General features: G+C 38.8%; 1 protein-coding gene across 2 annotated transcripts in view; it reads right to left on the bottom strand.

The window, feature by feature from the left end:
- The window catches only part of tmem163a (transmembrane protein 163a), a 61,356-nt gene that overhangs the window by 34,091 nt on the left and 5,675 nt on the right, over positions 1 to 21,590 (bottom strand). Inside the window, exon 2 of one of the 2 annotated variants that reach the window (XM_069698871.1) lies at positions 19,028 to 19,147. The exons of the other annotated variant lie outside the window; for it this stretch is intronic. Within the exon in view, the coding sequence (XP_069554972.1) occupies positions 19,028 to 19,147 (120 nt within the window). The remainder of the gene's footprint in view (positions 1 to 19,027; positions 19,148 to 21,590) is intronic. 2 annotated transcript variants of the gene reach the window in all.

Here is a 21,590-nt window from a genome sequence, read left to right as displayed (position 1 = left end):
GATGAAGATGTGGTGAATACAACTTTTATAATCCTACAATACTCCTGTGTTTTAAACAAAAAGGAAACACTCACAGCCATGACTAAGCAGCTCTTTTATATCTCAAACATCTGTTTTGAAACATCCCATCTATTACCTTGTCTGAGAGTGCTCTTGTTTTGAGAAATTTAATACGGCTGTTCAAAGAATCATTTTCACTGCGTGCTAACCCACATTCAGCTGCTGCAGCCCAGTTCCCCCTTATTCAAACAAATCTGCACCCAATACACTGTTTCATCTCGCTTAAAAATGAATGAAGTCTGAGTCATGACCAGCAACTATTTTCATCTATTTTGACCCTCTGCTGTCACTTTCCATTAGTCTTCTTCTCTTCCTCTTGAGAGAGTTAACAGCAGCTGGAAGAGGAAGCAGATAATAGTGGTGTGTTTGACTGTGAGCTGGTCCCGTCACAACATTGTAAGAAATACTTTAATTGTGGCATGATTGACATATACTTGGTCCATATTTTGAATGCATTAACAGTAGTAATAGTTTGTGTTTGGCATATTTTAGCCACAGGAGCAATTTGGCCAAAACAAATCATATAATTAGTAATAGTCGTGATGAGTATAAGTTAATATATAAAACATAAATCTGTCTGATGTCATGCCAGGTAATACCTGAGCTTATTGTCTACAAAGTGGGATTAACTTCAGAAATCAAAATAAAAAACACATTTGTGTTTGGTAAGTGCTTGTATGTAAAGGGAGACTGCTTATTTCTTTATACTAGTTATTATAACTTGGTGATATAGTTTTAAGATATGTTTCAGGCTAGCATGCACAGGCCTTGTATTTATTTGAGTTTTGCTAACTTTAAATATATTTGACTATATTCAAGTATATCTCTCAATATTTCGTTACCTTCAGCCACTGCAAACACACATTAAAGTATGAATATTTCCTGATCAGTGCTACCGACGACCTCTGTGGCCACAAATGGTAATCACAGGATTCTGGTGCATCAAATTTTGCTGAACAAATTAGCAGCTGCTCTCGGGGTCACCGTGGCTACGGCTATACTCATAGAATCTGGGTTTACGTACGTAACCAACATTCCTTTCTACTTCTATTCAGAAAGAAATAGGACACTGAAAACTGTGTTTACGTGAAAAGACCAGTGCCGGCAAACCCGGAGCAAAGGCTTCGGTTCCCTGTTGACTGTGCCTCCAGGCTGCTGACGGAGGGTAACTATAAGGAGTGTGTCAGCACCGGAGCGGCGCTGGAAAAAAATTCAAAAAAGGAGACCAGGATCGTCCAGTCACCTGCAGTTGGCCGCCTCAAACAACAAGGACCTCAACAAGCAAATTGGGAATAAAAGAGGTGCCACTCTGCGCATTACAAGTCTGTGTACAATCAAAATGATTCTGAAGCTGTTACGTGTTGATGCTTTAAGTAACAAGATTCAAATCCAGTTGCTCGCTATCAATAACAACATTTATAATTTGTCTACAAGTTAGTTTAGGGCAGTCACAATTTCTGTCCAATTAGCTTTCTTAAAAGCGGAGCCTTTACCTATACGTTAAAGACGGGGTGAAGTACATTTGTGACATTTTTGTTGTAACGATCACACTGAAGACACAAAGACAAAAAAAAAAAAAAAAAACATTGAACATGACTGAAATTACTCAGATTGGAACACATGTATGAACAGGTTAGTAATTATCGAGTTACGCTGATCTTCTCACACTTCCAAATGATTCTGTCAACGTGCTGTTTCTGCTCTGATCTTGAAAATGAGAGTTGTTTCGAATATCTTATCCTGTCTACTTGTCCTGAATGAGTCACAGGGAGCTACTGTATATACAGTATGTGCTTTCAGAGCTACAGATGTGCAGGCAGTGGAGGTGGGCACCAGATGGGGGACACCTGACAGCTTGAATTTCTTTTGAGATTTCTTTTTACCGTTTTGTTTATGTGCATTAGGTGAGCTGAGAGAAGAAAATGGACATGTACCTCAAGTAGTGCATGCGCTATTATACAGACTTAACAAGACGGAAACAAGCCAGATCAAACAGACATCTTATGAAACAGAGATTCAGGGTTACTGCTGACATGCAATTTCAAACATTTAAAAGACTGATTATTGCTTGTTACTTCCAATAAATGCCTCTCTAAGACTGGTAAACGTATTCATACCAGATCTCTGACTAGACACTCAAGACACACCTACGGTATATGACCTGCTGAGTGTCTGCATGGTGACAGATTTTCTGGTGGCTGCCAATTCACTAAAACACTTTGAGTTCCTGTTATAAAAGACGGCTATGATTTTGAAAGAAAAATCTATTTCTGGTTTATCAGCTTGGAACATGTTTTTAGACATAACAGACTCACACCCGTTTCACACACACAGACAGGCAAAAGCACTCACAAGCAAACTCTAAGTAGCGTTGGATGTCTTGCCAAGAGGTGGCTGGAAATTGAGTGCAAATTAGTGTCATGTTTCAAGTACACGTGTGTGTGTGTGTGTGTGTGTGTGTGTGTGTGTGTGTGTGTGTGTGTGTGTGTGTGTGTGTGTGTGTGTGTGTGTGTGTGTGTGTGTGTGTGTGTGTGTGTGTGTGTGTGTGTGTGTGTTTGTGTGTATTTCGACCTGATGTTCTCTTGAACGTGGCCTGCAGCTTGGGGGAAACAGGCAGATCGAGACAAAACACTTGTAACCTTGCAGGTTTAAATTGCAGCAAAGATATAATCCAGGAAGATGCCGTAGTGATTTCACCTGGAAACAGAGCTGTACTGGTACATTTCAATGGCATGGATTTTCATTCATTGCTGCTTATTTGCACGTTCACGATTTCACCATGAACTTGAGAAGAGAGCGCACATCACAAATTTCTTCAGACGTCACAATTGAACTTGGTTTTGACCGTTTGAAGAAACAAAACCCACCTGATTGCGCTGCTAACCTGTCCCGTCCTGGGCAGTGATGTTAATCAAGAAAAGAAGCTTGAAATATTTACTCCCTGAAGTTATTGCTTCCCCCTGCTGTATGCAGATTTCTGTGCTGTTCCCCATTTGTGTGCAACAGGAGTAATCTCAGTCTTTTCGATCATACCTCAAACTCTCCATTTGACTCCACTATCTGGCCTTTCTGTCACCCTCCCTCTGTTTGCCCGTCCCCACCTTTTTAATCTCAGTTAATAAAACCCCAACAGCTCTAACCGTGTTTAAAGATACAGAACGAGAGAAGGGGAGAGAAAGCGATGCTGTGATTGGTTTAACCAATTATACGTAGCTTCTCTCCAAAAAGATGAAGGAGGGGGTTGAAACTACCCTGTGGAATGAAGATAAATGACTTGCCCATTCTTTCTAACATTCACTTCTTCACCCCCTTATCAGCTTCTCTGATCCCATTTACATGTTCCATTAGCTCAACAGTATGTGGCTCAATAAAACATTCATAGTTTGAAGGGGAAAATTAGGCTTTCCCAGTCCCTTTTCCCTAAGGCCACCCTAGCCAGTGTGTAATCTGTTCGCAGGTAACAAATTGCAGTATGAGGCGGCCTAGGCCCTCTCAGGAATGGATCCAGTGCGAGCATCGGTTTACCATTGATCACAGGGGGACAAGCTGTTGGGCACTCTGGGAGTTTCACTGCCAGTTCCCTGGTGTTCCCTCACTGCATGAGGCAAGAAGAGTGAGTAGTTCAATAAGAGTCCATTGTAAAGGCTCAATTCTTCAACCATGCTCTTAAAAAAGAAACCCACTCCAGAACAATAGAATGTGAGTGTGAAGTTTAATGGGATTTTTGCTGGTGAGATTGGAAACGGCTGCTGCTGTGATGTGAGAAGCAAGAGACAGACAAGCAGAAAAGGCAGAATATAGACATTACAAGCAGTGCTATTCAGGTTGACATCATTTGCCAATGACCAGTGTGAATTGGTCAGTCCAGCACTTCGTTCTAGACCAGGGATCTTCAATGTTTTTCAGGCCAAGGACCCCCAAACTGATAGAGAGATGGAGCAGGGACCCCCTACTATATATATATTGTATAAAATTGTGTTTTATATTAAACTGGGCCCTGTGATTGGCACAGCTGCGATAAGGGCTGGTCCTCCTCTTTGTCTGCATGAGGCTTGGAGGGACAGGTCCAGGCTAGTCTCGCGCTGTGAGTGAACCGGTGTCCAGCTTGAGAGAGCTCCTATGTGTTGTTGAATGTGTGCATTTCTGACTGAAAGATAACATCTTCTGCCTCCATTTATCCATTCGCTACAATATGTTGGATTCATGTGAATGTGTATTTAAAGACAATTAAATAAGTGTAAAATAAATTGGGGGGAAAAAAAATATGAAAAATTGTCCAATCAACCAAAGATCAACCAATGACCCCCTCCGCGGACCCCCTGTTGAAGACCTCTGTTCTAGACTATTTGATGGATTGCCATACAATGTTGTACAGATATTTATGTCCCTTTGATAATCCCCTCACTTCTCTAGGGCCACCATGAACTTCACATTTTTGCTATTGCAGTTTTGAAACGTCTTGACTATTTTAGGATTGATTGGCATGAAAATTGCTACAGACTTTCGGAGTCCCCAGAGGTTGAATTCAAATAACCTGACTGAACATTTGACTTTCCAGCTAATGCAACCAGAAAGTCCAAATTTTGGCTCAACCAGTGAAAAACTTCAACATTTATATGGATTGATTGCCACAAATGTTTGACCTTACAAAATAAGTTTGGAAGAAAATTTATGTCCAACGGACGAGTCGCATATTTTTGACGTGGAAAATCAAATCCAGCATTTCAGTCAGTAATAAACTTTCTTTCTGTGAAGTAGGAAACAGGATATTCAGTACTTACACTTTTGAAATAAAAGATAATTGCATATTTAAGATTATGGATTTTTTTTTTTTTAATCAGCGACCAGTGGGTGTGGTTAATTGCATAAACTTTGAAGTCAAGTAATTTTTTCGAAAAGTAGCTCTAAGCAAATATTGGGGAACTGAAGCCAGAGAACAAACAATGCCTAAATTGCAATAGTCATGGCATTACACTCTGCTCACATTAGGAGAGAGTCTGTTGCTCACAGCTTAGTGAGTTCTGATCCGTAACATACGTCATATAGTGGCCAATGTCGGTCTGTTAAAGGCTGCCCCAACAGTTTCAAAAGTAATCAGAGTACTACAGCCAGTACGATGCAACGATTGGAAACAATCCCCAATGAAGCATAGCCAGACCCATATATTTATGCAGTGAATTTAGGTCTGTGACACCAGATTTACTGTTTAAAAGAAGAAAAAAAAAAAAGGGGAAAAAAAAAAATTGATAACATTAGCTAATTAGGTTAGTTCTGTCCTTAAATTTGTTCATGTCCAATACTTTGGTTTATAACATGGTTTACACTTGCATGACTAACAACATTCCAGTCAGTCTGAAATATTCTCTCTGTCCACTGGTAATTAACAAATTTTAGCATGCCAAAAATAACACACTAAGCTAAGATGGTTACTGTCAAGGATATGAATGTACGTGCACTGTCACTGAAAAATTAACATAATATAGAGCAAAACCCAAAATAATAAGGTCCCACCAGCAAGTTCTCTGTTTATAAATTCACTTTCAGTGGCAGCACAAACCTGCTTAATCTAACTGTGAAACACTACACGCTGACAACAACACAATGTGACTGACAAGACATATTCTGAACACACTTTCACAGTCAGTGAGATGCAGATATTCTCTCTTGTGACGCTTTCATCTTATCACGTTGCACCATCTCACGTCTGTGCCTCACCAGTGAGGAGTAAAAATAGTCAAGTGGTGCCGACTGATAAAAGATGGTGTGAGGCTGCCTACAGAGGCTGTCCTATAATTATGCAGCAGATGGAGGGTTTTTGACAGCCAAGCAAATACACAGATAAAACACTCCATAGCTTGAGGTACAAAATGCCTACCCAGAGTTCCCTGACATGTCAACAACAAGGTGAAGAGTGTCAAAGAGGTACTTTCAAAAGCACCCTTACCTGCAATGAAACATACTATTCAGCAATGAATTTTCTGCGTTGCCATGTTTTCATTCCTTCCCATCCAACAGATTCAGTCATTTTTCTTTATTTGTTATCGCTAAACATGTTTTATACACAAGTAGCAATACACACAATTTCTGCTTCAAAAAGCAGGTCTTTAATCAGAGAGAACTACAATCATATTTTCAGCAACATTAGAAGGCAGCACAACTTGTGTATGTGTTTCTATTTGTGTCTCTTTCAGCATAAATAATTCATTCACTTTAATCACAAGATTTCACTGACGATTAAAGCTGTGTAACACACCATGCATGACCACATGGTCTCCACTGAACATCAAGGGATTTCAGCAAAGTATAAGTGTAAGCACACATATACGCATGCACACATGTTTAAAGACTCTGTTCCTAGACAGACAGCCAAACTAGTGCACTTGAAACATACTAATCCTGGAAGAAAATGCTCACCCTTATATATCCGCGCTCATACTTTATATTTATAGCAATTAGAAGGTTCCATGCAACATCGTGGCAAACAACATCCATATAGTATGCCACACAAAAGTGGTATTTGTGAAATGTGAATGTGAAAAGAACACACAGATCAGAGTATTAAAAACTGTCCTGGTATTGAATATCTGTTCAGATTTGAAACCTTATTAACTCACTCTTTAGTCATGTCAACTCAATCTTTAAACATTTTCAGGTTTGGGTCCCTTTGTTAGTTGAAAACTAGAAAGTTGTAAGGACCATTTTTATCCTGTTTTTGTATCGGTAACCAAAATCCAGATATTATTTAAATTATTTGTATTAAAAAAAATAAAAATAAAAAAGACCATCCAATATTCAGCCCACAGCTACGGCTAATTTAGAAGAATCATCAATTAACAAACATGCATAACTCTGAAGTCAGGAGGAAGCTGGAGTACCTGGAAGAAAACCAAACAGGCACAGGGAGAACATGCAAACTACTCAAAGAAAGGACCCAGCCGACCAGCAGGTTCGAACCCACAACCTTATTGCTAAGAGGCGACAGTGCTAATCAGTGATTCTACTAATCAATGTACTCCTTTTCAGGTCTGAAAATCTGAATGTATGCCTAGTAGTATAGGGTGTACATAATATTAATAACAATACAAAAATAAATAAACCGGCTTGGGAGAGGCCTGGCTATGATCCACTATTAGATGTGGAGAAATGACTAAAACTAATACACAAGAAGACAAATGGGTGTTCTAGTTAGAGGGGAAACATTAAGACTGTGATTTATAACTCTGACATTATCCTCAGCCTTATAAGGATTTCATAGATGACTTACAGAACAAGGTCCTGCATACAAGACTAATGCACACACAGTGTGATACATAACATGTACGCACACAAAGCAAACACCCAGTGGACACTTCAGTCACTAATAATTAAGATTAGACTGCGGATCCCACCTTAAATGAATAAACTCCTTGAAATGGAGGTCAGTAGCAGGACAACAGGACAACAGCTGCTACAGATAGAACATATGTTCTATATATGTTATTATTCTTATTAAAACTGTTACCTCTTTCAAAATGTTTGCAACAATTCAGATTCTACTGCATTAAGATATATATTTATATTTTCAACCTACGTCATTCGACACCATGTAAGGATGTTATATTTATATGTATATGTATTCATGCCTGCGAACGTAATTGGTACGCCTCTTGGTGCGGGAGAGAAGGAAGAGACATGTGACTGAAGCTTCTGGTGTGTGAAACTAAGAATGCTGAAGACCACCTCACTGCTGCGCTCAGAGTGTGAATAACAGAGGATCTGTGTATTAATACAGCGTGGTACCATTCCCTAATAATGTGGTGTCTCTGATACTGTGTGATGATAGTTTAGATTACAAGAGCAACCGACTCTAATACCTCCATTTTTCAACATTTACACGGTCCCAACCATATGGTGGTTTCAGTTTTCACAACATGTTTCAAACATAATCAAGAATGAATAAATAAAGCAGTAAATAGTCTCTAATTCTTTCGCCAATTACCAGTTTTGAACAGTAGCTAAACAAACTAGTTGCAAAGTCATGGCGAGTGGATTTCTTGTATGAACAAAACCATTTATCTCAATGTATGTAGCACATAAAAGACTGGAGCACATACAGTACAAGATTATGATTAACATTACTTTCACATCTATAGTTTAGTTCTGTTTAATTGAAACCAGAGACAAATGCTTTAGTAAACTGTAAACAAGTACAATGGGGACCATTAGGCTGCATCATTAACATTAAATGGAGTAGATTAAGTTATTTTGTTTATATATTGCATGGTTTATATTGAGTGAGAAACACTGTCTTTTTCGTGTTTTGTAGTGAATTTAGTTTGGAGTGTTATCCACCTAGTGTCATTAGTGCTGTCAGTTTTTTGCAAGATAAATTCAGACACTTATTTCTGTTTCCCTTCTGTTTTCTGTATTTTGAGTTCACTTTTTCGAGATCCAAAAACCTGCAACCTTACTGTTCAGTTCCAAACAACCTGCTTTGTGTTCACACCTCAATCAGAGCTTGCTTGGAAATAGATCGAGATTTTTCTAAGCTTTTCAGCCAGGTTCTTTGATTAGCAGCAGCATTTACAGAAGCGTAGGAGAACTAAACTCCCACCAAAAAGCCACCAGAGTGGGTTTGTGCCATCAGTTTATAATGGATGTAAATGTACCTTTACATTATTTTTCATAAGCGGGAGGTTTCTATTTTTTTTGTGTGAAGCATCTCTATGACTCTCAAGTCACAGACAGTAGTGATCATGTGAGGACCCATCACTGAGAGTGGAAGCTATGCTGAGCAGCTAGCACCTCAGTGACCTCACTCTGTCCATGATAAGTCAAAGTACCCTCGTCCCCATTCTGTCAACAGTAAGATACCGCATCGTGATGCACCAGCACGCTGCTGAAGCCAGTGAATCCGACACACAACAGCTTCCATTATCAGATAATAGCATGTAAATGGTAAATACAGTCTCAGCACATGCCGTCAAATCACGGGCTGTTAAAGATGGCATTATCCTCCTCACCGCACAATACACAGACACAGCAAAGAATGAGATGTGCAACATGTAACAAGATTAACATTCCACTAAACGGCCCGTCTGGGGACTGAATCTGCTTCATTGTTTTCCATTGTTTAAGTGCAGATCCTCGAAGAATCAGGAATCATCTGAGAAATGACAGAGGATGTATTAACTGAACACTGGAGGTATGGAGGAAGCAAAAGAGTTGTCTGTGGAAAGGATTATCTCTGATTTGACCTGCCACGTTTATAATTTGTACGTCTGTAATTCATGTTTAGGAAGCACACATTCAGGACAAATTACACTCCGCAAAGTCATCGGTCTTCTGATAATAACAATTTAGTTTGAATAGTCAGCTTTTAACATAATAACAGGCTTCTCTTTCAGCAGCTGGCAGATAAGTGGACGGGAAGCTCAAGCTATTTTACATCTGGGCTTAAAAGTGATAACTGAAAAAAAACTCAACAAATGTGTCTTTTTGAAAATATATGCTACAATAGGAACACGAGGTTAACATATCACCTCTGCAACAACCTTCAAGTTTTATCCTGTACTGAACAACAACTTTGATAAAAACTGCAGTATGCCAACTCATTATCTGCTCAAATAATACAGCTGACTCCTGTTCCTTTATATTCGTGCCATTAGCGGAGACAAATGTTCCATTACTGGGCTCCGTCTACCAGTGGCCAGGACACAACATGGAAATGAGCCCATCTTCCCCAAGTCCCAAGCAGCCACAGGAACAAATGAAAGTATGATTGCCAACAGCAATTTATTTACAATATGTTCACCAAAACAACGTAAAAGAAACTTAAAATTGTCTTCATGGTGAGCTAAGGCCAAAACAACAAACAAAACAATCTCTCTCTATTAAAATAACGTCAATGACCTGAACATGGATGTACTGGACAACTCAATTCTGACCCAACAACCCTCTTCCCTTTATCAAACATTATCATGGAAAAGAAATGAGCAGCTCCATCAGAGGCTGACTAAATTACTGACTGGAGAAACCGTGTCATGAAAAGAGGCGCATATGTAGACAAAAAACCTAAAATGGCACAATTCAAAGAAGTGGGACCCCAAATGAACGAGATCGGGGACAAACGCTCAAACCGAAGGTGAATTTTGCCACAAATCTGGTTATTTATAATGATGATTGAGGCTGCTGGGTACAAAAGTAAAAACATAACAAAACTCAGCGAGTTGGAACAAAAAGGTCACAACCAAACTAGACAGACAAACAAACCTGAGAACAGAAACGAGGAACTGACAAACAGCGAAGGACACCAGGAGGGATATGAACGGAGGAGGCTGGAAGCAGGTGAAGCAGGTGAGGCAGGGAGGCAGTAGGATGGAAGTGGAAACAGGGGAAATTGATCAAAGAGGGAGGAAACACGAGGGTAGGAAATGAAATGACAAGACAATAGAGTTCCAAAATAAAACAGGAAAGACAAAAATACACACTAAAGGAGTGACAGCAAACACAAGCCATGACACACTAAGGTGTATTACACAAACACCCCACTTGTATGCCAACAGGTGTACTGAACAAATATTTCTTAGTACTACGTCTGCTGAATACAAATATTCATGATCCTGATGAGCCCAAAGACGACTGGCAGTTTCAAGCTTTGGCGAGTACTTTAAAAAAAAAAAAAAAATGTATATTCGGTATGTCCATCTACATGGGCATTTGCTTTGCAATTGTCAGTTGAATAAGTCTGCATGTACGTCATGCATAAGAAAAGACAAAAAATGCTGCAATAATTCATTCAGATTTAAAGCTGCGATTACAGAAAAGGAGTCCTTTAGCCGCCAAGCTGACCTCAGCGTGACATCAGTGAGGATCCGACAGTCCTTAGAGTCGTCTTATATTGGCACATTTAATGTTTGACATTAGCAATGACCAAGAGTCACACAAAAACACTGCTGGTTGTGACTAACAATACAATAACACACAATACAAATTTGGATTAACTCCCATCTGATTCATTAGAATCACAAAACGATACACAATTGCTTCTAACCAGAAACTGTGCAATGAGACAGCATAAATACAAAATTAGTAAATCTACTGTGTGTATGACAATGGGAACAAAGACAATGCAAACAAACTAACAAAAGAAAAAAGCCCCAAAGAGCCAAAGGCACAGTTAAAATGGCTTCCGGGCAGCAACAGGAAGTAATTGATTTCAATTTCAAAGTCTGACAGTATATTCTCAGCGCTCCTCCCCTGCTGGCATCTTGGTATTCACCAGCAAAAATAGACTGTAACACCAAGTGAAGGTAAAACAAATGAATAAATTATTTTGTTTTCTACCTTGAGACAGACAGAAGGTGGAGGTGGGGGGGTTGGTTTACTTGTGAGGTGGAGGTAGGAAGTAAATAGAATATGGTGAGTGAAAGCTGAAGAAGGAGGTCCGGTAGGAGAGGAAGAGAGGAGGGGAAGTAGGAGGCGATGAGGGATTCAGAGAGTAAAGCACAGAGAGAGGCAGAACTGGAGCAGGGGGGGGGGGGGGGGGGAGTGAGATGCATCTCGGTACGACTGTGTTTCTGCAGCAACTGCCCAGATATGATGAATGGCCTGCAGATAACAGACAGATAACTGTACGACTAGATGCAAACATCTCTGTTGTGTACACTCTGCCTTCTGCGAGTCATCATTTGTTTTTTTTGCCCTGACTGTGTTATCCTTGTAAATCTAATGAGATAATGAAAGCAGTGAGTCACCAAGCGCATCTCTAATGACCATGACTGAAGCCTAACAACAGACAGCATCTCATCAGTGCTGAAAAGCATAAAGAATTGTTATCCTGTGACCTGTCAGAGTTATAGACATCTAAACATGTTCATTCTTGTCTAGTGCCGTCTGTCCTTATTCAAGGTGTGAACTGCAATCTAATTTGAAAGAAGTGACAAGTGCTTCAAGTCTCATGAAAACTTAATTGATTATGTGGCATTTTTCATGGGCTCAAGCTCATCTGTTTCTCCTGAACACATTTCATCTTTAAAATGCTTCACACAGAGTATACAGTTTAATTTTTTATACAGAAGTTTAAGTGATTTTCTAAAAGAGCTTGATACTGTAGTGCATACTTTACTTAAACAAGAGGAAGTAGCAGTCGCAGATTAATACACATTAGGGATGCCCTATTATGGCACCAAGATGGTGTATGAAGCATTAAATCAAGATAAATTACAGCAGTTACGTTCATAGTATATTCATGAACTTGACACCCATTACAATTGTGTCGCTCACAATTGTGTCGTGTGTTATAAATACTTTTTGGGCAACAGCGGCGTTCATTGAGCTTCCTTGTTGGAGCCAGTCTTGTGATCAAGAAGCTGTTAATGGATCAAGTTACATTATTAACTCTGGTTAACTGTGTGCCTTCAAGAACACCGAGATTAACTGCTGCTGGTTTATTGGAGGCTCCTAGCAACAAGCCGAAAGAAAATTGGGGATTCAGCTTTTGTCGATTCTGCTCCAAAGCTGTGGAACAAACTACCTGTAGATATCAGGGAAGCTAGCTCAGTAAATACTTTAAAAAAAAAAAGTCTCTTTACATTAGCCTTTAACCAGCTACTCCTGAAGCTCTCTTGCACTTGCCTGCACTTTGAACTACCATGCTTTTAAAATGCGCATTGCTTTTTGAAATATTTCAACCCTATTCTGTTTTTGTCTTGTGTTTAATGTTGTACATTTTATCTGTTCTTATGCACTTTATATCTTTTCTATATTCTTAAATGTTCCTTTATATGTGAAACACTGCATGTCATTTTCTTACTGTAAAGCATTTTGAGTACATGTCTTGTATGTAAGGTGCTACACAAATAAAGTGTATTATCATTATAAAATGAAGACTTAAATGCTTGATAAAATAAGCACCGTTGAAATAATTTCAGCTACTGCACGACCAGATACTAATGAAGTGCAGATTGAATATAAAAACGGCTGCACATAAACTGATGCAATGAGGCAATTATAACCCTTAAGAGAGATTAACTTCCCTCCAGACGATAAGTAAAACCAGTTAATGACATTACTTAAAGATGCCCTGTGGATTTTTATAGTAAACAAAGTTTCTATTTCGATTCCGTGTCAGGAACCAAAAACGCATTATGTTGGGTCCGACAAGCATGGTGAAAGCATTACACATTTCCAAACAGGATTTTCTAAAAACTTTTCAAACATGCATTGTTTACCCGCCAACTGTCGTCTTCTTTATTGCTTTCACTGGTGCATTGCTGCATTTATAATATCATGACGTGTAGATGAGTGGAAAAAGTGTAAAGTCACCCTGCGTATTGCGTCACCATCATGCGTGTGTGCATCCCCCTACGAGTCAGAAACAAACTAAGCACTTACCCATGTGAGAGAGCCCTGCTCTGACATCAGTCTGGTCCACGAGTCAAACAAAGGTGTTTTTTGTACTCTTCTCCCCTCGTGTCACGTGCTATTTTTGTGTCAAAGTTGCATCACAGAGCTAACTTTTTATACACTCTGTGGTTCAGTACTTCTGTCTGCAGCTACAAAGTCATAGCACACATAAAGTGGTGGTTTATTTATAACCATGTTAGGCTTTTACTTTATGTATCTGGGTTAAATCACAGTAATTACAGCTCTACTGCGAAGACAGAACAAGCGAGAGAACAAACACGGAGGAAGAAACAAAATATAGACAGAGAAAATTCTGCTCCTTTCTTCCCAATGCTGTCTTAATCTATCTTTATCTTTCACCCAGTCAGTCATTCTACCACTTTCTTCCTCTTGTATGTGCCCATATCTGTCCTGCTGCTAGTGCACTTCTTGTTTCTTCATTTCTTATATCTTTGACACTTCCTACCATTTTCCTATTTCACCTTTTTAATCTTTCTTTCTCCTTTTTTTGTCTTGATCTCAGTCTCAGCTTTATTCCCCTCCCGCTTCCTTCCTCTAGTTCCTCCTAGCACACCCTTCTCCAACATTAAATGGTTGTTGGCAACGTAACTGATTGATCATGTGGCTGCTTATTAGTGTGCAGGCCTACAGCCTTCCCCCAGAAGTCCTATAAGGCAATCTGAAAATCATTTCTGTTGGTGTGCAGTCCATCCCAACTCTGAAAACGGAACAGCTAAGCAAGCACAGCACAAAGGCCTCACATAAACACAATGCAGAGATCCCCTCATACCAGAAACCTGCATATCTTAGGTTGGGATTTCTAATAACAAACACTGAAATGATGAAAAAACAGTGTTGAAATTGTGCAATTGCAGATCACCACACAGAGAGAGCAAGTGCTTCAGTGCCACAAAGCTAAAATGAACTACAATGTAAGGAAATTAGTTTCTTCTATTTCATTTATCTGCGTTTCTGCTCCCCACTGAGGAAGTCAAAATTGGGGCTGAGGAGCATAAAATAAAACCTTTTCGTTTTTATTTTACATATAGCTGGGTGTCTGTTATAATCGTGCATCACAGTTCAAATTCACAGTTTCACCAGCATTTTAACTCGATGTGAGCGGTTTAATACTCAGACAACAGTACTGAAATTTCTCATTTGTCATGTGAAGCATCAGTAGCAAAGCAATGTATTTATGGGTGGCCTCCATTTTGTTTGCACAAGTACACATGAACACACACACACATCCCTGCCAATGATTGCACTCATCTGCAAGTACTAATACAGGAAACAATGCAGGTTTAAAAATGATCAAAAAGCTGGCTTTGCAAATGTTTTATGTGGAAGGAAATGCATCTTACAATGCTTTAATGATGCTTAAATTGTATAATTATAATAATGACATTATTAATAAGTCACTCCCAGGCCAGAAGATGCTGTTTTATCATATTTTCATATCTGCTGTAACAGTTTTCAATGTAGAATACATTAAGGCTTAATTATAGTTAGATTGATGCGACTACCAAACAAGTATCAGTTAGATTCAGTTATTTCTATCATCACTGTTCTAATCAGATGTTGATAAAAATCTGCTCTAGGTTTCAACAGGTCTGTTATTGCGATGTATGAAAATTTGGATTGTACAATGCTGGCATGAAAAATTCATGTAATATTGTTTTGGGACTAACATTTAGTGTCTTTTTAGATTAAACAACAGAAATGATCACGCATTTCTGGCATCTGCTGCAGAATTATTTTTTTTGTTAATAACAATTATTTTTATTTAATTCATCCAAGTAGGCAATTCAAATTATTTTTTTTGTTTTTCTCAAATGATGAATATTTTATTTTGACCAAAGTTATCATCTACTTAATTTATTTAGAAATGGACTATAAAGATCCTTGTCTGTGTATGTTACAATACATCCAGGAAATGTTTTGCCATCTTCTGGTTTCCTGCGTTTTTCATTCACAAAGTCCATTTAATGATTCCTTCAAACTCAGCTGGAGAGCTTACAGCTAACCATACAGCACAATAACATATGTACCTACACCTCCCTCTTGAAGTGTGGTCCCTGCTCACTCTGAGCTCTGAGCCTGATATGTCTGATAAAGCCTCAAAGAGTCGTGCCACTATCACAGGTGAATTGCGAGCCACAAAAAGACTGCTTCATAGGAAAGGTTGGGAATTAACACAGCGTAGCCATTCATGACCGAGACATTCAGGAGTCAATACAATTGGAAGTGGAGCAGAAGAGAAACCCTCATCCCTTCTAAATGTTAAAATACTGCTAAAGGTCAGAGACGGGCAGAGGATCTTTGCAGATTTCCTCAGAGAGAAAAAAAGGGAGCCGAAGAAGAAGAAAAAGCGTAAAGGGAAAGAGCAGAAGCAAAACAGGTTGTCAGAAACAAGGTGAAAGATATACGAGTGAATGAAGGAAGCATGAAGAAAACTCGTAAAAGCTATGCACATTACTCGATACAGATTGATAGATTTAAACAGTCTTTTGACTTTTCCAGCATATTAGAATAGAGGAAAAATAAAGGGGGAGAGGAGCGAAAGAAGAGAAGACGTAAAGAAAGTGGAGAATAAGGAAATAAGCTGAGGAGATGTAGAAGATAAAAGATGGTGAAACTGAAAGATGAAAAACTAGGCCACCAGCAGGAGGAAGTGGCATGCCGGTGTTCTTTAAAGTTGAGCCATTAAATCCCCGATGCTGCCTGCCAGGACTCATCCTGCTCTGTCCTGCCTCAGCCCCCTGGTGCCATCGTACCTTTCAGAGCTTCACTCCCCCTTATCCATCCGTATCTCACCCTCCCTACTCTCCTTCACTGTACTTTTTATATGTCTACAGCTCCTCTGCCTTTCTGTCCTTTAAAGCCATGTGGCAAAAGACGAAGGAGGCGTTCCATTCATATTTTATTTCCTAACCCAGTGCCCCCGACTCGTCCTCCCGGGGCTGCAGTTATGACTGGCGGAGGAGAGCTCGTCTACACTTTCCTGCGACTCATCCCTCCGTTCTCTTCTTCTTTTGTCTCCCAGTGGCCAGCCTCTCTCCGTCTCCCCTCAGTTTCAGCCGATCATATTTTTGTAGGTCATCGTGTTCTTCTGCTAAAGTCTCTCTGTGCTCACAGTCTGACAATGTTCATAAGTACAAACATGAGGAAAAACATTCTACATTTCCCCACTCTGTGCGGCCTCTTTTCATTCATCCTCACAGTGGTTTCACTCAACGAGAATGAAGAATATAAAACAACAACGGGAATGCCATTAACTAAAGGTTATCCATCATTTGAGGGATGTGGTAATTAATGCCAGCATTCACATCACTGTTTCACTTCAGTTTCATTTGAAGAACTTGTGTGTCTAATGTTTCCATTCAAATATTTCTAACTTAAACATGTTAACATTTAATGCTTATTCCTGTGTGGCTGACTGAATGCACAATAAGTCTGACACCTGCACTGTTTTTAACTAATTAGAAATCAGTTTGCTTTAATTATGTGTTTGTTATGACATAAATAACTATATAAGAAAACTCCTTTACATATGGATGGAACTTTTAGGGGAGTTTTTTTTAAGGATTACTGCTGACTCTATGGCATCCAGTGTAATGGCATTTCTTCAAATTAAAGTGGAGTCTTGTTAGATTGTTTAAAGGGCTCTTGGCCAGGTTGGTTCAAATCCTTGGACCTGTTTGGAAAATGTGTGTATAAGAACTTCTCTTATGTCAAATCTCCTTTAAGCACTTTAACTTCAATCACTTTCTTTTGTAGTTTCACTTGAATCCAGGCAGATACATTGCTTTAAAAAAAAAAAAAAAAAGAAAGAAAAAAATGCTTCATCAGCACAAAACGGACAAGACAAAAGGGTTTGAATAGATTTGGAAGCATTGTGACTTGAAACTAATGCTTAGCCAGGATGACAAAGCAGCATCTCTTTTTGCACTCCACACAGTGCGGTACATGTCACACATACTGTTGCACATCATAAGACAAGTTGTAACTATTGCTACATTCTGTCATGATGTCAGAAGGATCCCTGTGGTACACAATATGTACTCTGAAAAACACCCAAAAAGAAAAACCAAGAGGATGAAACAGAATTTAAAAAGGAACTTCTTTCTTTCCTTAAAATGAAATGGGATGCTGACAAGTTTATTTTAGACTGAAGAATGTTCTTATGCTTGTTGTTATAAGTCGAGTTTAACAGTATCAACAAACCTACTCCTAATTAATTAAAAGTGTTTAAGAAATGATAGCCAATACATCAACAACTACATTCAATCTGATATCTTCAGTTGTATTGTACATGTTATATTAACCGTCAGGAATCAGTTGCTACATAAGCGCAGAGAGCTTGAAAGCATAAAATTGTTGCAGATGGATTAATAACCGACGTGACTGTGACTGAAAGAACAAGCCTAAGCCAGCATTTTGTGGAGTTTATCATGAGGGTATAGAGTTTTGAACGTATGAGATTAAAGCCTCAACCTGAAAGTAAAACATACAATTTCTCAGCATCTCCTATCTTCTTCTGACACGTTTTGGAAACCTTTATTATTTTATCTGTTGAGTAAGATATGTTACTAAAATAGTTTTGAAATGCTCCAAAGTACATATCTTACAAAACACATCTGATAAATCAATAGTGCTTCTTTGTTGTGCAATATTTAAGGTACCAAACCAAATTCTGTGAATACAAAGTATAAATCTGCAGCACCACTTAACCGCAGCACAGATCAACTTTGAAAATAATTGCCGTGTGACATTCATTCGCTTCCCTCAACAGCTGACCTTCATCGATGTGGGTAAAAGGCACATGCTCTCAGTCGTTATACACTCATGATATGTTAATTTGAAATTAGTGACAGATTACGGGCGCATTGCTTCAATTCTCAACACGCTCATAACTCAAAGAGGTCGCAAATATACAACACGCATACAAAGTGTCTTTGAAGAGTCTCAGTCAGCCAGACAATGGTGTTTCTCAGTATTGTCTGATGGCAACTGGACTTTCCACTAATGCATACAAGCTATGGAATCAATGTGTTTTTTTCACAGGCTGTTTTATAAGTAACATCTTTCCTCTTCACATAAAGGCTCAAAACATCAAGTCAAATAAACTTTAGCATTTAAAATTAGCAAATTCTACGCTAACACCTTCAATCTAACAAATTTGCGTGTTTTCAACCTGCAGATATAAAACTTCAAAGTCTAATTTAAATGTTTTTTTACTGTTACATCAAAAGTAGCAATTTTGACCTTTGACCTAAAATAACAAATAATGCGAACACAAAATATTGCGACTGTTTTCACCTTTGTAAAAAAACAAAATAACTCAAACCTCTAGCATCCTTTACGACTCCAAGTTATAAAGGTTTGTAAAACTTATTACGCGCTTGCAACATTACTAGAACAGACGTTTACATGACAACATTTCCTCTTAGTCAATAGGGAAGTGACAAAAAACAACCACAGTGTTCTAACGACCTATCTGATAATCTACCACAGTCAGTCACCTCGTGGCAGTGTACAGGCACATTTTGAATGCTTAAAAATGAGTGTGTTAAATGCTTACTGAAAGCTGCCACAGCCAGTATAAGTGTGACCACGATGGAGATCCAAGAGACCCAGAGTGCCTTCTTCCTGTAGCTCTGTGCCTCGTGGGGCTTCAGGCGCATGCTGCTCTCAAGGAGACCTGCAGTGAAACATATAAACTCCGTTACAAGGACATATTCCACTTTTCTTTTTGTCTGTGTTTTGTAAAGTTCATTGGATGTAAAGTTGTATTGTGTGATCACATCAGGCAGCCAGACATAATGTAAGCAGTCATTTGAGCTTTCACTTAAAAGGGAATTAAACTCTTTTCGACCTTAAATAATCAATAAAGTTGTATTGACTAACAAAAGGTACAAGATTGTGAATGAATTTCTGAGCCCCACAGATCTTTGCTCTAAGTAACAGTGAGCTAAAAACTCTGTTGCACATACTAAAACTTATATAAATTCAACATATTTTAAAGAGAGTCCTTTCTTCTTGACTATTATAGCCTTGTTAAGACTGGCAGCCTAAATCCTTATTCTGTCATATTCTGATTTTCTTTAAACTCTGGACGGCAAAAAAATTAAAAAAAAAATAAACCACATGAAATGGGGAACTATATTTGTGGTTTGAAATGCGATTGCACTCAAGATTTCTACATATGCGTCTCAGTCCAGATGCTGTGGTGGCTCAACGCGACACACAATGCCGACGTCATGACTGAGCAGAATCTATGCTACCATTAGCAGAGTACCAACAGTTGATTTTGGTGCTGTGGAGGATATGGAGAACCAGCCAGCAAAATAAATTGTATGCTGGTACTAGGACAAAGCCTTCAATATAATGGACAAGTCAATGTGGCTAATGGTTACTGTAATGTCTGGTCATGTGAAACAATATACCGCATACAAAACTGACCAAAAAAAATAAGAAAAGAAAAGATTATATCCATAACACAATATTGTGGAATTTCCGTGAGACTCGTGTTTTTAAATTGAACAACATTTAGGGTATTGTTCAAAGAGCATTTTCAAAGTACAAATTTCAAGTAGAAAAACATCTGACCCACGGACAAATGGAGCACAGAAAAGTTTTGTTGGTGTACCGGTTATATCGACTCGACTGTGAGAGGCCCAGCAGACTCATCAACGAGTAATTATTGCTGTTTTGAACATTAATTAACCCTCCATACCCCCCATACATCCTTCTTGTTAAATAATACTCATCAACTTTCAAGAGAGCACAGAGGCCATTTTGAATTCACACTGAGGGACACAAAACATTGTGTAGTGCCTGGAAACCCTTGTTATAATGAATATTCAAGGTCGTGGGTGAAGCACAGCTCCGGGACAGCTTCTGAAGTTCAACTCTCTTCACCAGCCTTCACAGACTTGAAGAGAACTCCAAGAGGAGCCCCGATATATTGCTACCACTCCATCGTGAGCACTCACGACTACACGGGAATAAAGTATTCCCTCACAGCCATACAAAATGATTAGATAACAATCAAAATGAAAAAGTCCATATTAATAAATCAAGCATTGTATAAATAATTTGACACAAATTGCCAACTGTACAATTTCATTTGAGAACAAGGAAAACATTTGTTTAACCACCCAAACAGTCAAAACAGAGCTGGTGTTGAAGCAGAATATCTCTGAGTCTCAGGCATTTCCTAACAGCTCACAGCCCTGCTGTTGTGTGAGAAGACTTTGCCTGAAGTCACAGACAAAACAGCCCCGATTCTGAACCGCCTCGAGCTCTTTCATTGTCATGAAACATGAGGATGGCTCTGCAGATTCATGCATTATTCATAATCCTGAACTTTTACATCCTAAAGACATTTTAATGCTGTTGGTTGTCATTCTATCCCAGTAATTTGTGTCGAAGACGCTCATGGTTGCAACAAAAACAAGGAGATAATGGGATCTAATGAAGGGGAAAACAAAACCTCTGACCCCACTGAAACAAATGATTGGAATAAAATTCAGCGCTCATTGTTTGGAAGGTACTTTCAAAACCTAATTTAGGTGTAGTTTACAAAGTTTGCCAATAAAAGCCTGGAAACTGAATCTGTACAAGTAGGACATTTTACATTGAATTTTGACTCCTTAACAATATAACATTTGTGACTAAATCTGTTCAGTTTCAGGAGTTTAAATGTGTTTTGGGGACTTTTTCGTGTTACTCCTTTCTCTCACTGGCAGATAAGAACAATTGAAGGAGCTGAAAATGTGTTTTTGCACTCGGGTGCTGAGTGATACTCAGTTCGTGTGTGATAAAAAAACATTTACAAAAACTTAAAAATGGTTCCACAAAGTAAACCACCTCCTCTGCTGTGCTTTCTCCATTTTTAAAGTCAACTGAATGTCTGGGAATATTTCTGAAAATATTTATTTTCTGTTTCTTATTGGAAATCTCCCCAATAATGGGTAGTTTTGTTGTAAATATGTATTCATAAATTTGTAAATTGTCAATATGACACATTGGTTGATCTGCAGGAAACCGGAAATCTGACTGCATATCCACCCAAACTCACATCAGCTCTTAAAAGCTAATCAATATTAGTCTGAGTTCTGACACCTGATTAAAAAACATTA

This window comes from Brachyistius frenatus, unplaced genomic scaffold (genome assembly GCF_029030835.1).
Source record: "Brachyistius frenatus isolate BFR_SWC_R1_liver_20210118 unplaced genomic scaffold, ASM2903083v1 Contig_28, whole genome shotgun sequence".
Taxonomy (NCBI): Eukaryota; Metazoa; Chordata; class Actinopteri; family Embiotocidae; genus Brachyistius; species Brachyistius frenatus.
This window is presented reverse-complemented; position numbering and strand designations above follow the sequence as displayed.